Raw genomic sequence first — 17,576 nt, 5'->3', positions numbered from 1 at the left:
CAATGCAAAGTTTCAGCTCTACCATCCTGAAAACAACCCTTCAACCAACTGCTGAAAATACTTCAGTCCAACTGAAGCAAGCATCCTTTTCTTCGTTCTATAATAAGAAAATGTGGTAGCTGGCTTCATGAAATGTCTACAGTATTTGAAAGCCAAAGATTCTAAAGCAGCATCGTAAAGTTGAGTATGGTCATTTTTTCTGCACGTGTCATATGTAGTAGGCCAATTATTTAAGCCCATGTTGGTTTCCACGCCAGTTATCCCTTACGTGTGCATGGTGAGGATAAGCCTAACCCTGAGAATCATGGCACTGAATCGTTTCTTAAAGGGTCTAGACGAATTCTTTACTGCCTGGAAGATGCCCACCTTTACAATATAAGCAATAACATAGGCTTATCAGCCTGTTAGCTCCAATAACCAGGAATGTTCCAGTTCCATTTTGGAATAACTTGGGCCATTAAGAATTTATTCTAATTCATATTCCACTAAAATTTGCATGTCTGAAAAATTTCTACTGGAATATCCCAGCTTCTCTGCTGAAGACTCAGGAAATCATTGTACAAATGACAGAAGATAACAGAGTAAGGCAGACTTTCATATGACAACCTTACCTGACAGCCCCCCTCTGATTACACGCATGTTTGTCAATGTCTCCTTTACAGAAAGGGCTCATCAGAATGGGTATGGGGGTTGAACAGAGTAATAATGACTTCCCTTGCTTTGAACACACTATCCTATTAATATATTCATTCTTAAAACTCTTCTAGTCCCCTACACAATTGTTTTTACAATCACTTTTTCTGAGACTAAGTTTAGGATTTTCATTTAACCTCTTTTTTTTTTTTTTTTGCGGTACGTGGGCCTCTCACTGTTGTGGCCTCTCCCATTGCGGAGCACAGTCTCCGGATGCGCAGGCTCAGCGGCCATGGTTCACGGGCCCAGCCGCTCCGCGGCATGTGAGATCTCCCCGGACCGGGGCACGAACCCGTGTCCCCTGCATCGGCAGGCGGACTCTCAACCACTTCCCTGGTTGGGGTGCCACCAGGGAAGCCCCAACCTCTTTTGTTTTTGACTTCAAGCTAATTTTATTTTATTTATTTAAAAAATTTTTTATTAGAGTACAGTTGATTTACAATGTTGTGTTAGTTTCAGGTGTACTAGCTCAATACATCTTTATGATTATCTTTTTAATAATACATGTAATGATTTGTGAATACATTTACTTCTTGTGAATAACTTTTTGAATGTTGGTTCTGTCATGACCCATTCTCTCTCAGCTAGGATTATTTACAAATTAATAAGTAAATCCTTAAGATCTCTAACCATATCCAGGTAAATCTGTAGCATCTCAAATCACAAGAGAGTATTCTAAGCTTAAAAAAAAAAAAGGAATTATTCTTGGATGATCTACATAAGAGCTCTCATCTAAGAGGGTGGATGACCAAGAACTAACCTAATTTGGCTTTAAGAATTTAGGGAGACTGAGTAATCTCTAGAAGACAGGAAGAGGGGACCACATGGTGCCACATATATTTATACAAGAGTGTGGGAACAGACTTCAGCAGACATTTCAAAGGGCTTAGATGGGGTAAGTCTTTAAACAAACAAAACCAAAGCAAAATACCAACTGTGAAACCTTAAAACACTCACTTCTCCATTCAGGGCTTTATATCCCACAACCATCAGACTGGGGAGTTGGACTAAGGTCTGTCATGTCCTATCACTCTAATTCGCAGGCAATGAAACAGCCGGTAATAGCTAACATTCAGACACAAACCATGACTCCATTGCAATTCCATAGCTGGATGGGAGAAGAGAGCGTTGAGGAATCAACTTACCACTAGGCTCGTGTTGAATTTATAAAACCTCTGGACCGTTCTGTCACTGAAGCTGTTGCACAGGTTCTTCTTTACAAAGTTGGGGTGGTTCAGGATGTCATTTGCTACCAGGGGCTCCTACCGAGGCCAAGCAGAACACAAGACAGGTGCCATGTGGTTAGTGAGCCGCAGCCCGGTGGAGAACTGGGCTCTAGCTTCGTGACAAATACCTTGTGGGTGATGTGCTGCTGTTCCACGGGTGCATGTCCTTTGGGGTCAATGAGGGTTGGATGTGCCACCAGGTAACCCCTGTCTTCCATTATGAAGCACCTGTGCCAAGACAATGACATTCCTCGTTCACAGAAGCTGCTGTTCTATGCTTCTGGAGAGCATCTATCTTGCTAGCCCTGACACTAATTGCATTTAGCAGGTTCTCAGTAAATATTCATGGACGAAATGAAGGAAGGCTGGCAGTCAGGTGACAGACACATTAATTCTCAAGGCGCTGGATTACCTAGCATACGGTTTAAGGCGAGAGAGTTACACCTGACTCTGAGGTCACCTACATGCTTCGTACAGAATGTGACCACCCAGACTAAGTAAGATGGGCTCGAAGATCTTTTGCAAGAATGTATAAAGTGGGACATTTTTTTCTTTTTGCTGGGGAGGGAGATTCCGAAAGAAGCAGTCTTGGGTATTTTCAGGCACAAATTATAGGTAAACCATACAATTTCCTCTTTCAATGACAAACATACCTAAAATACAACGTTCAGAGGACATGCAAAAATATATTTGATGGAAACACTAAATAAGTGAAGCTAGAACTGCTTTAATCAAGACTATATTCTGCTCTGTTTTACTTTCCATCCGTCATAACAGTTTGCTGTGAATTCTGCATTTCCCCATTAAGGGCCAATGTGAAATTCAGCAGTGATATGAAGCATGGGCTATGAGTTGGAAATAAAGGTATTTTTAGAAGTGGCCTGTATTAAATCAAGGGAATGCCCTTGCTTTGACACGCTCTTTTGAAATTCAGGTGGCAAAGACCTTTGGTTCCATGAGCCTCTTTCTGGGGAAATGTACAAAGGAACAGTCTAAGCATCTGAAAATCTCACAAAGACTTTGGTTTAATAACTAAGTTCACATCAAAAGTACTACCCAAGAGTACCCTCTGGTCTTTCTAGCACTCAAGATATGGGAAACCTCTAATTACAGACTCCTAGAGAAACAAGAGCTTTTGGAGAATTCTGTGCCACAGTTACTCTTCTTGTCAGAAGCCAAATCTGTCCATCTAAGTCATAAACAGCATGCATCTTAGAAAAATAAAAGAACAAAAACCTCCTTTATAGAACACCCAGGCAATGGACTCAGTTTCTGACGCTGACTATGACAATGTGCTTGGCATTCAACTGGAGATAGCTGACATCTTTTTCTTTGTATTTTGCAGCTAGATAGGATATAGGGTCCCTGAAGGGCTCACCTTATTTTGTTGCCACCATCTTGGTTACAAACTGGTAATAAGTCCATCAGAACCTTGTAGAAGTATCGAAGCGTGAAGTCAATGCCCATCACAGCCACAGTATGCCCGGAAGACAGCTGTGTACTTCATGTGAAAATGATCAGTGAGAATAAGAGGTGTGTCTTATTTAAAGGCAAAAGCTATGTTCACTCATAAGGACATTGTCTGGTATCAGAAACACATGACTCCTGTTTTCCGCACTTTCCACCCTTGGAGAAACAATGAACTAAATGACTAGTTTAGCATAACATGGAGATTTGACAAGAGAAAAATGTAAGATTAAAGGTAGGACTTCCCAAATAAGACTAGCCCAAAACATGGGCAGCTGTGGAATATGGCTACTCCTAACTATAGATGGTCAGACAATGGTGGGATTATTCTTTGTCAAGAATATGGGGGTGGTGGGGGGATAGGCATCAGCTGGGAGGTTTAATGTGTGGCTGTTAGGTTCCTTCCAACAAGGAACCTTTATTTTTCCTTCAATTTTTTTTTTCTAATTGAGGTATAGTTGATTTACAGTGTTGTTAAATTTCTGCTGTACAGCAAAGTGATTCAGTTATACATATTTATACATACTTTCTTTAATATCCTGTTCCATTATGGTTTATCATAGGATACTGAATATAGTTCTCTGTGCTATACAGTAAGACCCTGTTGTTTATCCATCCTATATATAAAAGCTTACATCTGCTCACCTCAACCTCCCACTCCATCCCTCCCCCAAACTCCTCCCCCTTGGCAACCAGCAGTCTCTAACAATGAAACTTTAGACAAGGAGCCTGAGTGATGTCCTTAGTTATTTCCTTTATTTTAGATCATGATAAATATACAGTTATTAATCTATACATCTCATTTTATAGAGCTCTCAAAGGTTAATTAGTTTTAGGTCATACAAAACTTAGTGAAAACAACGTTTTGTTTTCTTTCTATAACACTAAAGTTGGCTGTACTCAAAACTCAGCTCACATTCTAGAACGAGACTCTACTGGTTCATAGGCCAGTTCTGTCTCCGTTCTAAAGTGCTACTCTCAAAAACAGAAGCACCGAGGAAGAGAAAGTTGGGCAATACAACATGATGCTTGCTAGCTTTTTAGCTCTGGAATCAATCAGATCTGGGGTTAAAACTTGGCCTTGCTGATTTCTATCTATGTGGCTCCTGGGATGCTACTTAACCTTTCTAAGCCTCAGTTTTCTTATCTGAAAATGGGGTTAATAATAGCTCAGAAGAAACTTCCCAAAGTAAAGTCCTCTTTGGGAAAATCAAAACTTGGGAGTGAAATTAGCTTTGCTATGTAGACAACTGGTTACTAACAACACTGATACTAACATATTAACTCAACTCACCACTCACCACCCCCATCAAAAAAAAAACACAAAACCCAAAAAACAAGAAAAAACAAACAAACAACAAGAAAAAGGGACCATGACCCATAATGAAATTTCTATCAGAGCTTTGCTGTCAAAGCTGTTTTTGGCATGGGATGGGGGAAGACCATGTTGTGGGATTGCCTTTGAGAGGTTATTGCCTCAATAAGAGCCCCTATTATTACTTAAGTAACTTAAATTCTCCCATGGAAGAACTCCAAGACTCAGTTACCTTATGGGATTTGTGCATTGTAGAAAAGAATATTTTGCTGAAGTATTAGTCAGAAGAAGTCTAAACTTCTCTTGCTGGTTCAGGAAAGAGTGACGAGTCTAAACAACAGCCATCATTACGATAATAGTAACGGCTTCCATTTATGAATGTTCACAATTTATAGGCATTCTGGTAGGCATCTGAATATATCACTTCAATGATTTCTCACAGAAACCTTATGAGGCATTATTTCCAGAAAACTGAAGCTTGGGGAGATTAAGTATTCGGCTAAAGTCACACAGTGAATAACTAGTAGAAGCAGGGATTTAAACTCAGTGCCTTCAACTCCAAAGCATATATTCCTAACCAATAGGGTTTCTGCCTCCTTAGATCTGCATGGTACTCAAGAGTTTCCAAGCAATTTTAAACCATCTACTTAATTTCCTGTGAAGACATCAGAAAGGAATTATAGTTCCTATTTTATAAATGAAAAATTAGGTTTAGAATGGTTAAAAGACTTAAAGAAGATTGAGCACCTTTTATTTATGGTTTAGAGACTAAATCTGGTTCTTTCTACAATACTGTAGCTGCCTCAGTGAAAAGTACAATTCAGGTTTTGTGGGACAAGTTGATTTTGTTTCTAAAATTCCCCTGTATGACTGCCATCTGCCCCTGTTGATGATAAATGTGCTGAAGTAAAAGCATCTATTATATATGGCCCATGGAAGTCTAGCATTCATATTTTCACCTGCATTTAAAAAATGTACATGGTTACTATAGCAACCCATAAAGAATACCATAGAAAAATCAAACTAAGCCTACATTTCTCAGCACAACGGTCCATGCTGTTTGCAGCGCTTTGGTGAGATTTTCACTGCCAAAGACTTGTCTAACCAGCCCCTTAATCATTGACTGTACTTCATCATCACTACCACATTATCATCCTCCAAAGAATGCATACGTAGATTCTCAGGCCACTAATAATGCTGATGAAAGAAACTGTTTAACTGATAAGTGAGCACTGAAAAACCCTGTCCTCAAGCTCTCAGCCCAACCGCTTCTGAAAACCAAGGGAGAATTAGAGTGCTTCACCAACAAGTTGAACGTTAGCTTAAGTTCCCTCTTCTGACCCATTAAAATGCAAGAAATTTAAAGCATGAATAGCGTGATAATAAAAATAACTACCATTTATTGGGGATTTGACATTGGCAAGTATAGTGCTAAGCATTTTACATGCATTATCTTTAACTTTCATTATGTTAGTTCAATTTGGGCATTGTTACCTCTGTTTTCCATATGAGGCTCATAATAATAATAAAAGTATTTAACATTTATTGAGCCCTGACCATGGGCTACACACTGTTCTAGGAGCCTCACATATATTATTTACAGTAATCTTTAAATAATCATTTGAGATAGGCCCTAATATACTTCTTTCACAGGTGAGGAAACCAAGGCAGAAAGGAACTTGTTAATAGTCATACAAACAGTAAATGACAAATCCGCTTTTTCAGAGTGGAATCACATCTTAGGAGGAGGGCAGGTTCTCCAGTTGGCACATGAGACCAAAATCACTGGTAATCATTTGGAAAAAGTACCTCAGCAGAGCCCACCTATGAATATACCCATTAAAGCTATAGTTGCTTTGGTTGAAAACCAGAAGCGTTAATTGACTTGCATTCTAAACTATGGTGAATGAAATAGATGGCTTTAAATAATAAAAACACGCTCAGCTAAGGAAAATGTTCAAATGATCAAGTCCATGGGATTGCATATTGATTAAGGCAAGAGCAGATACTTATTCCTGAAATATACTCTCACTGAGTGACTGATGGACAGGATTTAAATGGCCATTTATAACTCTTGTTAAACTCGAATAGCTAAACTTGTGTGGGCTAAATACACTATAAACAGTAACCAAATAAGGGAATTGAACCCAGGTTTTTTCTAAGTTGAAAGCCCATCATATTTCCATCATGTGTCATTTGGGCTGACACCATAAATATTTATCAATAAATGAAATGAAAATTCTTCCACCCATCCAAATTCTAATAAAAACATGTATATGAGCATAAAAATCTGTACCTCTCTGTGACCTCCTCCCCCCGCCCAACAAAAAGAATACTGTGTAGAAGGAAAAGCTAACGGCTCTTGATAATGAGTGGCAGATGGGAGAAGCCGGGTGGAATGTCAAAGCCTAAGGAAGACACACACAGGTAGGTAGGCATTCTCTCCCTGCTCCCCCAGCAACATCTTTAAGAGCCCAATTCTGGCCATGGGCATGTCCTTGTCATCAAAGACCAAGGTGACTGCTGCCTCCTCAAAGAAACCACGTTTGTTCACTTTTTCTCAATTGTTTAGAATAGATGGGAGAAATGACAAGTTTTGCTATTCAGACAATAGTAGGTGTATGCCTTACAGACGGCCTGTTAATGAAAACATTGAAAAGATCTGTTCTAAAAGAATGTTTACTTGTTTATATGTGATGGAGCCAAACAGATACCATGTCCTGAAAAGAAATCACTATTTGGCTGGCAGCAGGGCCCTGCCATGGAGACACAGGTCATGATATTGAAATTCCACACAGCACTGCTTCCCAATTCTTGATTCCAACGTACTAGAGTTAGAAGAATTCTACTGAATGTCAGCCATTTGATATATAATGAGCACTGTGAAAAGCCTAAAGTTAAGCAAGAAAATCTGTCTCCCATAAATTTTAAGGCATCATTACAGATACCAGTCAAAATATGGTCTTTATTGGTTGCTAGGGAAAAACAGCGATTTGTATAATGAAGGGATTAAAACAATGTGTTTGGACTTGCCTCTCTAACCAACATTTCACTGACATTTGTAGCTTAAATGCTGAAACCTCAAAAGCCTAAAATGTAAAGCACCCTAAATATATTTACAGTAATACTGACATTTTATAGCATGCTTGGAAAATCAATTTTCAAAACGCTTTTTCATTCCTCAAGAGAGAGCAAGGACAAAGTAAAAACAGCAACAAAACCATAACAACAACAACAACGAACCCCTATATAATTCTAAAGAGACCCAAATACAAAAGGAAACAATCTCAAGTCCTGATACATTTTTTTCTTCACTAAAACTACTCTGTTCTCGGGAAAACACTCTCTGATAATAATAATTGTCAGGCTCTTGGTGCTATTTCTTTGATTGGTTTACGACTGGCATTTCTAGGAACTGCTTTACTGAATCTAACATCTTTCTTTTTCTTTTTCATAAGCACCCTCACGGCCACTAACAGGGCTAAGTGCTTTTGACTGCCTCAATCACACGATAATCGTGTGAGGTAAGTATTATCCCCATTTTACAGACATCAGGAGGAAGGTCAGGGTATCCAAGATGGCGCAGCTAGAGAAGATATTCAAACCCCAGCTTGCCCCACACCAAAGGTCATACTTTTGCCACTAATTCTTGGTGTCTACTATTCTATTCAGATTTTCAAAGTATCCTTAATGTGTTTAAGAAATGAGTAAAAATTAATTGAAATATTACCTGGATGAATGAATTGTATGACTGATGGTCACTACATAGCCAGCTCCTCCAACGTCTAAGTAAGGTCCAGTCAAAGAAATCAAACCTGGATTAGCTACTGCGTGGAGATACCTGATGGAGACCAAAGAAAGTCGTTCCTTGAGGGTATGAACAACAACTTTGCACATTTCGAAGAAAAGTGAGCTCGTAACCCTAAAAAAATATTATAAATGGTGCTTATGTTACATTCAAGTTCAAAAGGATTCCTCCCTTTTATGTCTGACAGTAGCATCAGCAACAAGGGGTCAAGAAAAATATGAAATTCTCTTTAAAAAAGATGCTGAGCTCAGTATATATGTGAGCTTTTAATAAGGTCTATAGGAGAGATGTTTTCGAGGCTAAAACAAAAATTAACAAATCAAGTGGAAACAAATACAACTGGGCACCCAGAAATGTCCCCTGGATTGGTAAAGGTGGGGGAACAGGCAGTAAAACTAGCGGCCACTCATGAGTGACTCAGTTACTAAGCGGCACAATGCTAGAAATCCTGTTTTCATGCCCAGGTTGCCCTCCTGCTATACCCCTGACTAGTTTTTGCTTTTGAAAAGCAGAGTCAAAATAAATCCCAGAAGTAAAAAGTGTTTTTCAGTTTACACGTGTTCATTTTTCATAGGTCACATACGAGCTGTCATTTGATGCCATCATCACACGCAGTGACATTAAGTATACCCGCTGGGGACACACTGCATACAAGATGGGATTCAAACCACTAGGAATTGAAATGGCCAAGTATAAAGTATTTCAGTCTCAAAATTTCAATGAAGAGATAAAAGCATTGTAGACAGAGGAAGCCTACAAAGCTTTTGTTAATATTACATTTAAAAAATGATTCAAAAACATATTTTCACTGTCATGAAAAGTATCTTCTTTAAATATGACTGCCTGAAGTTGCTTTATTGTGTGTACTTATCATGTCTCTTCGGGACTGGAGGGGGGGAAACCTTTGATAATGGAAGCCCCTAAAACTCACCATTGTCTCCTAGTGGGATCAAATGCTTTGTCCATGAGGGAACCAGGATAAATTCTGAGGACGCCATTGGGCGTTGCTATGTAACGGCGGACAATATAAGTGTTCAGGCTACTCATTTCCATTTGTGTCATCCATTCATCTGTGACGTGGCTGGTAGCCATTACTTCATTTCTGACAGAGAACTGGGAAACAAAGGAAGACATAGCAGGGATCCTTTAAGACTCACATGAAAAGAGAGAGGCCTGCTGGCAGAGCTTCCCAAAGCTCTCTTGCAGAGAAGCCAAGCCCAATTACTTTTTAAAAATCTTTCCACAGCAGATGGATACAGCCAAACTTGGTGAAACAAAAGCTTCCTGAAATATAGCCAGTGGACGTGTGATTTACTTAATTGTTCATCCTAGCTAGGCTTTCTGTGTTTAAGAGGAAAGATCCTATAATGCAGCACTAAATACACACCCAGACACACATACAAACACGTGTACACACACCCCCTAAATCTCTGCTTCTTAAACTGCATCGTATTTATCTCAACAGACAGTAGGGGCACTTTACTTCATTCCCCTGGGAAAAACGGGGCTGGAAAGTTTCACTGGTCTCTAACTCACACCCCCCTACCAAGAAAGCCCCTAGTCCATCTAAGGCCTTAAAGAGATTCTTCATCTGGCCCATAGGGCTTCTTAATCCATCAGAAGGGTCCTCGCCGGCCAGCCTCCCCTGGGCCACACACTCTGCCTTTCTGGCTCTCCAGCTGAGAGGCACAGATCCAGAGCTCGGCTTCCCACTTCAAAGGTTCCCTACCAGGACCCCCTCCCAGGCCTGTGGAGGGGTGCAGTAGAAGTGCAGCCCCGGGACAGCACTCACTTTGAGCCCCGGGTTAGCAATGAGGCGGGTGTTGTCGCTGAGATAGGCTGTGTAGTGTTCCACCATGCGCTTTGTCTCCGGCTGGCTGAGGTGCTCATAGGGGGAGGAAAAGCTGCCAGCAGACAGCATGACGGTTGGACTTTCTGAGAGAGAAGCAAACAAAGCAGGCCTGAGAACACGGAGCCTGCATCTCAGGCCCAAACAAAAGCATGGCTAAGGCTCTGCCCATCTGTCAGCTGTGGTGGCTTAAAAGTCCTCCCTAAGGAAAGCAAAGAACTCCACACTGGAAGGAGCTGGGAAAGAAAAAAGTCAGATCCTCTCCCTGCAGGGAGCTTACAGTCCTGAGTGAACCTAAAGAGATACAAGAGCTGAGAATGACAAATAGTCAACACATCTTAGGTCTACATATAATATCCTACACTTATTAGGGTCGAGGAGGCAGCATATGACATGGAGCCAGAATGGGCTGAGCCTGGGCTCCACCATTTCCTGGCTGTGTGATGTTGGGCAAGTTGTAATACATGTGATGTTTTTATCATCTGCAAAGTGGGCGAAATAGCAGCGCCGACCTTATAGAGTTATGGTATTATACTAGTTAATATACACAAAGCAAACGATTTAATAAATGTAAAGTATTTAGAACAGAGCTTGCACAACTCAAGTGCTTCTGTAAGTGTTAGCTCTTATTGTTCATATTAGTATGATTATCGAGGAAGAAGGAAAAATGGAATAGTGGAGTCGACGCAAAAATCAACTAAAAAAATTCTTCTCACAGACGGGGACAGCCAAACATGGCATAAACAAAATCTATGGAAACGGAGTAGTTAATATACACATATTTAATTGTTGGTCTTATCTAAGAGGAAAAGCCCAGTTCTCTGTTTACGACAGAAATCCTTGCAATGAATTACATTTTGAAACGAAAACACTACATCTCTGTCTCTGAAATTTTACTCTTCAATCGTATATTTTTAAAAGCATTAGAAAGCACTATCACATGTCCTATCTCATTTAAATCTGTGGGTCCTTTTCTATTCCTTTGTTAGTTCTCAGTCACAGTGTTTTGTTTCCTTGTGGCCTGGTTATCTCTGACTGGACACTGTACTTAACAAATTTGTAGGAAATGCTGAGGCTTAACAGGATGGGAATATCTTCCTCTAGAAGGGTAATTGCATCTTGTGCTGCACACCAAGATGAGGCAGGAGATGGTAAGGTGGAAACAGTTCCCAATAAGGAGACAGGATACTGGCCTAAGTGCTATACGGGGAGACTTTGGTATTCAACAAGTCCACGATGAGTGAATGCTTGAGGTTCCTTAGACAACTCAGATGACAGGAATCCCATGTCAAGGGCTGATTTAGTTCCAATTCACCTTTACCCTAAAGATATAGTCCTTTGGGACCTCTGCTAAAAGCATGTATGTGTGTGTGGAAGGGAGGAGTTTCCTTGTGAGTCTTCTTCTTTTGAGAACCTTGGATTTGATTTTGGCCTCTCTTCCTAGCCCTGAGCAGCTACCTAAAGCACAATTTCACAGTTGTTTCTTCTGTATTGATAAATATGTGCACTGTAAAAGCAGCTTTAGGGGTTGGCTTCCTTCTCTGTGTTCTTATATTCTCCTAGACTTAGGTCCACTACCGATTAGGTTAGTTCTCTGATACTTTTCAAAAACTTTATAAAAGGTTCCATCCAGGATTTTTGGTTGAACCCAGCAGGATGGGTCAGAATTACCTAGTCTTCCTTTACCAGAAGACAATGCTTCCAGTAATGCTATGTCTCCTTTAACTTTCATATCATCATGGTATAGCTTGGGAGTTATTATTATATTCATATCAAGGAGAAGAAAGGCAGAGGCTTAAAAAAGTTAGGTTGCCTAGCAGTGAATTCATGTGTATATACTCATGGGGTCCTCCGTGCAAGGATGGGCCAGAGAGAGAGGACTGTCCTGGAACTCAAAGAGCTTAGGAACCAATTGGAGAGACAAGGATAAAGAAAAAAGAGGAAAACAGCAATACTGGAACAACACAATAATATAAGAAATGTCTCAGGGACAAAAGAGTTGGGCCAGAGGAAGGGAAGGACAGACAACTTGGGGAGTGGGCCTTTCCTGTAGTGACATGGATTGAAGGAGAGAAAAAACCAATATATAGGACCCAAAGCTTTACAGTCAGGAGCTAGACACATAGCTCTAATTTACATAAGATACATAGTACTTATATACACACTTGTGTACTTAATTGCACTGGATGATATACTCTTTTAAAATTCCTCTTTGCCTCTTTGTGTACCAAGAAAGACAATGTTCCCTCCTTCAGCCCTCTTGAAGGGAGCTCTGACGTACATTTAGTACCTTGCCTCAAAATCCCCATCATCAATGAAATTAGATGGAAACCACTTATTTGCCATTGTTTCCCTTATTTTCCATTCCTTTTTAAAAATATTTCAATTACCCTGCTTCATTTTCATTACCAACTGTTACTAAACTTCCCTTGGTGACTTCTCCACACATTGTCCTGGGGGGAGTTCTATGGCCAAAGTGAAGTTGGGTGGTACAGTGGAAAGAGCACCCATTGAAAGTCAGACACTGGCATAAGGTCTGTCTGTGTGCCCCAGGATCAGCCCACTAGTCCTATGTAAAGTATGGGAGTTGATAAAGCTCTACGTTTTCTGGGCATCTCTATGAGGCAGCACTGTCCAGCTGAAATACAATGCAATCTCCAATTGTCATATAAAATTTTCCAGTAGCCACATGAAGAAAAGCAAAACCAAAGAGGTTAAATTAATTTTACTAGTATATTTTATAGATGCTAATATATCCAAAACATTATCACTTTAATATGTAATCAATACAAAAAATTAAGCATGTATTTTATACTTACAGTAAATCTCAACTTGGTCTAGTCACATTTTAAGTCCTCAAAAGCCACATGTGGCTAGTGCCTACCATATTGGACAGTGTAGCTATGAGCGATTATCCAAAGGAAATAAAAAATCTAGGCTTGAGCTGTTTTCTCATCAAGAAAAACTGCTGCACTTCACTGTCTCAAATTTTAAAAGAATGACCTTGTAAATCAACTATACTTCAATAAATTTTTTTTTAAAAAGAATAAAAAAATAAAAATAGTGACCTCATTTGCACCAGCAGTAGTGTAGTAGTGTTTAGCTTCTTCCCACAGTGGCTAAGGGAATCATGCATATCTTAGCTTTCCTGTAAGCATTTTTGTTTTTTTTAAAGACAACTTTTTTTTTTTTATTTTGGTTGCATTGCGCCTTCGTTGCTACATGTGGGCTTTCTCTAGCTGCGGTGAGCAGGGGCTACTCTTCGTTGCAGTGCGTGGGCTTCTCATTGTGGTGGCTTCTCTTGTTGAGGAGCACGGGCTCTAGGCTCGCGCACTTCAGTAGTCATGGCACGCGGGCTCAGTAGTTATGGCTCATGGGCTTAGTTGCTCCGCGGCATGTGGGATCTTCCCAGACCAGGGCTCGAACCCATGTCCCCTGCGTTGGCAGGTGGATTCTTAACCACTGCACTACCAGGGAAGTCCTCTGTAAGCATTTCTTAAAAATATGAATTAAAGGACATACATACCCTTTTGTATAGAAACGGAAGGCACCCCCCCCTTCTCACAAACCTAAATGACAACAAACAAACAATGTAAAATCCAAGTTGCCATCCCTGGCCCTCTCCAAGTTGTCCACACCACTGGAGTGTGTCACAGATGAGGCTACTTAGGCTGCCTACTCTCTTGATCTCATATCCAGGCAGAAACTCTATAGGATGGAATTCAAAAGAGAAACCCAAACACCACTGCTCTCATTTGGAACCTAGAGACTGGTGACTTCTATCTTTGATCCTCTTCCCACCTGTGCCCCCTCTATTCAGTTTTCCAGTTGTCTAATGATTCTTATTCACTTTTTGAACCCTAAGTATTTTCAACAGTGAAAAAGAGAATACCTGTTTTAAAGTACTGTGACTACACTGTGACGTACTGACAACTTACACCATGGATGCCTAGTATGTGCCTTGCACATGGCAGCATGCAATAAAAGGGGCAAATCAGGCATGGGAGAAGCATGAACCACATCTCAGCCTTGCTACTTTCTGTGTTACCGTGGGAAAGTTATGTATTTCAATAAACTCAAACATCCTCATCTGTAATAGTTCAACTCAGAGGATGAATTTAAAGTACCGGGCACAGAACACAGGTAAATTCCCTTTTGCTTCCTTTGAATTATTTGCCTATCTCCTGAGCTCTTTTCAAGCAGGGACCTGTGATAGATACAGATATGCTATCTAGATATATAGGTATGCTACCCTTAGACCCTTTACCATTTCTCCACCTCCTGCCTTGCATCCCTGTATCTGTGTGCTTGCCTCTAGTGGGCCATACCTGTCACTCTCTTTGATGGACATTGTTTGAGCTGCTAAAACCTCTTTGTCCAGCCCTAGCACAAAGCTGAAAGTGACTAAGGAATACAAAAGTCCAGCTCCCTTTCTTGAGTCTGGGCAAACTCTGCGATGTAATTTACACTCCAAAGCCCCTCACAGGATTAGGCTGAGGCTGGAATGTCACTTAAAATCAAACTCTTGCTTGCTTTCTCCTCCTTCCTTATCCTCTTTCCTTCACTTCCTCGCTAGTTTCTTCTGAGAGTTCATCCTTAACAAATCACCAACGTACAAATCTTCATCTCAGTGTCTGATGGAGAACCTGATACCAGGCAAGGCCTCAAACTGGTTTTACATTTGCCTCCCCACACTGGCACTGCAGCTATTCAACATCTTAATTCAAACTGACATTCATGGTGAGCTGCTGTGAGGAAGACCACAAAGGAAGCTGAGAAGCACCAGGGCTTTACCTAGCGTGGCCAGCTGTTTGAAGTGGAGGCAAGCGCTAGGCTGGCCCAGGAGGTCCAGCCGGTGGTACAGTAGCTTGCTGCTGGGGACAGTGTTGAGGTTCTTCAGTTGTTTGACAGGTATTTCCGGTTGTATCACCACAATACAGAGAATGAAGGAAGTGTCTTGCACCTGGAAAAATCAAGAAAGAAGTTCTAATACAGAAAATGAAAGTTCCAGGGGAGAGCGACTTTGCCTACATTGTTTTCTGCTCTCTCTGTCTTCTACTCCACATAGAAAAACATTTGATGAGTGAAGGAAAGACATGGACATGGGGCAGTAGAAAATGGCTCTAGCAAAAGATTACATTTTCTAATTTGTATTTTCCTTTCTGATCGAGGGAAATTAATGAATGTAACAGAAAATTATGGAGCTAATGAAGGGATCAGAAAATAGTTCCTTTGAAACAGTACCTACTCCTAGTCCTCTTTTGCTTATTTAAGTTAATGGATACAAGCTGGGACACGGCATAAGAACGCAAAACTTATTTCTGTTTGGGTTTGAAATGCATTTTAAAATATACAGTTGGTTTTGAAATGACTGTGCCGAGAACTGACTACTTTAAATGCCAATGATAAATCCATATAACACAGTCCACCCAGAATCTGGTTTACTCATTCTATTCCCAACGAACGCTTTCTTTGCTCTTGGTTGGAGGTGACTAGGATCTCAGACTCATGAAAAGCGCAAATCCTAGAGCTCCCTTGCAAGGCTGGACTGACTTGTCCTTTCAGACAAGGAAAGGCAAGTGTGCTGTAGCTTGGCCTCATTTAAGCTCCTGTGTAGAGACAGGAGTACTTTCAAATTCACTTTGCTCCTACTAACGGATGCTTGAATAAAATTTGGTGGGAAAAGTGACCACTAATGAGTCAAAAGCCAAGTCAAACTACTTAGTTCCAGCTCCTTGACTTAAAAATACAAGAAAGCCAAACTTCTCTAAGTCCATTATATTAAGAGATGAACAGAATCTATTTAAAAGATGGTTTGTAAATAAATGAAAAGAGTGATAACCAGCTAAGTCAGAACTAAAGATGGTCAGAACCAAAGCAGCTCAAAGGATTTACTTAACGATCAAGGAGAAATTTTTTAACTAGGCAGGTTAGAGTTCAGAGTAATGTAGGATTTATGAGGTTGGTTGCAGAATCTTTTTAAACACAGGGGAAATTTGCATCTTCCTGGAATTGCTTTCAAGTACCGCTGCCAAGGATATTCAATTAGATTAGCAAACTTAATCCTCTTCCTCCACCCAACAAATTAGAGAGTGACAGAGTGTTCTGAAGTGGCATTTACTACTTCCCCTCTTCCCATCTCACACAGTCATCCTTTGAGTTTGTTTCCTGTGTTGCATGTTCTAAGGAACCAAAAGGCAAAAACTTTACCAGAATGACCAGAATATAATTTTATAATTGGGTCAATTCTGTAAGAGAGAAAAAAAAAATTACCCTAAGCATCTAAAAGCAACACTTTATAAATAGTTTTTAGCTGGAAAGGAAAACAGATTTCAATATAGGTCTTCTTCCTATTGTGTTCTTAGCCGAAAAAAACAGTCTTTGCAATAAGGAACTATGTATAACATATCCAGAAGAGCTCTCCGTGACTGGGGAGTGGTTTTTTTCACTGACTGTCCATGGGATTCATGTTTTGAAGTGAACCGTGACCGTGTAACACAGGAATATTGCAATACCTTCTGATGGTCAAGAGCTCCTTCTGTCACAGCATGGAGCCTCATATGCTCAAAGGTGGACTGGGGTTACACAGTGACAGAGTAGTAATCTCTTAATACTGCTAACGTAATCTCTCATTTTACCTTTAAATTAATTCAGTGAAAAAATCCACCAGTACCTGCTATATCTACAGATGCTAAGCAGTTTAACTTATTATTATCAACATAAACTAAATCTATTTAAATTATATTTAGTAGAAGAATCCATTTTATTCTTGAGGACAAGAAGAGTACCTATTCACCTCTCCCTCCAGTGTAACTAAAAAAAGCTTAAAAATACTTATTCTTACTCCTGGGGAATCAGGCAAGCCTTTTTAACTTCAATTTCATTATTTATTACCTCTTTAAGTTTTCAATTAATAGTGATGTTCTTAACAATTTCAGAACTCTGAGAAAACTAACACTTCTGCCTCAAGTGACTACATGATTATATCCATTTGGCTAAGTAGAGTAGCCAGAATTTACCTGTATGACTGAAGAAAGACCATCTTAAGATAACACTTCTTTCCAAAATGTTAACACTAGGTTTATTTACGGTACAAAGAAGGTCTTAAAATGCCTCCATTTCCTTCTTTCTCTTTTAATGCCAACAAACATTAATATAGATATTTTCCCAGGATGTAACCGTAATTGCTTTCAATCAGGATATACTGTAAGATAATAA

At 40.0% G+C, this 17,576-nt stretch overlaps 1 protein-coding gene across 6 annotated transcripts in view; it reads right to left on the bottom strand.

The window, feature by feature from the left end:
- CACHD1 (cache domain containing 1) overlaps nt 1-17,576 on the bottom strand; it is a 235,360-nt gene that overhangs the window by 39,522 nt on the left and 178,262 nt on the right. For 5 of the 6 annotated variants that reach the window (XR_010940869.1, XM_067726415.1, XM_067726410.1 and 2 more), the window contains exons 13-19: nt 15,153-15,321; nt 10,302-10,444; nt 9,441-9,622; nt 8,432-8,542; nt 3,298-3,420; nt 2,048-2,147; nt 1,839-1,955 (exon numbers count right to left, since the gene is read on the bottom strand). Coding sequence is in view for 5 of the 6 variants with exons in the window: in XM_067726415.1 (XP_067582516.1) it covers nt 1,839-1,955; nt 2,048-2,147; nt 3,298-3,420; nt 8,432-8,542; nt 9,441-9,622; nt 10,302-10,444; nt 15,153-15,321 (945 nt within the window). In the remaining variant the exon portion in view is untranslated. The remainder of the gene's footprint in view (nt 1-1,838; nt 1,956-2,047; nt 2,148-3,297; nt 3,421-8,431; nt 8,543-9,440; nt 9,623-10,301; nt 10,445-15,152; nt 15,322-17,576) is intronic. The other variant, XM_067726412.1, reaches the window with a different exon arrangement.

This window comes from Pseudorca crassidens, chromosome 2 (assembly GCF_039906515.1).
Source record: "Pseudorca crassidens isolate mPseCra1 chromosome 2, mPseCra1.hap1, whole genome shotgun sequence".
Taxonomy (NCBI): domain Eukaryota; kingdom Metazoa; phylum Chordata; class Mammalia; order Artiodactyla; family Delphinidae; genus Pseudorca; species Pseudorca crassidens.
This window is presented reverse-complemented; position numbering and strand designations above follow the sequence as displayed.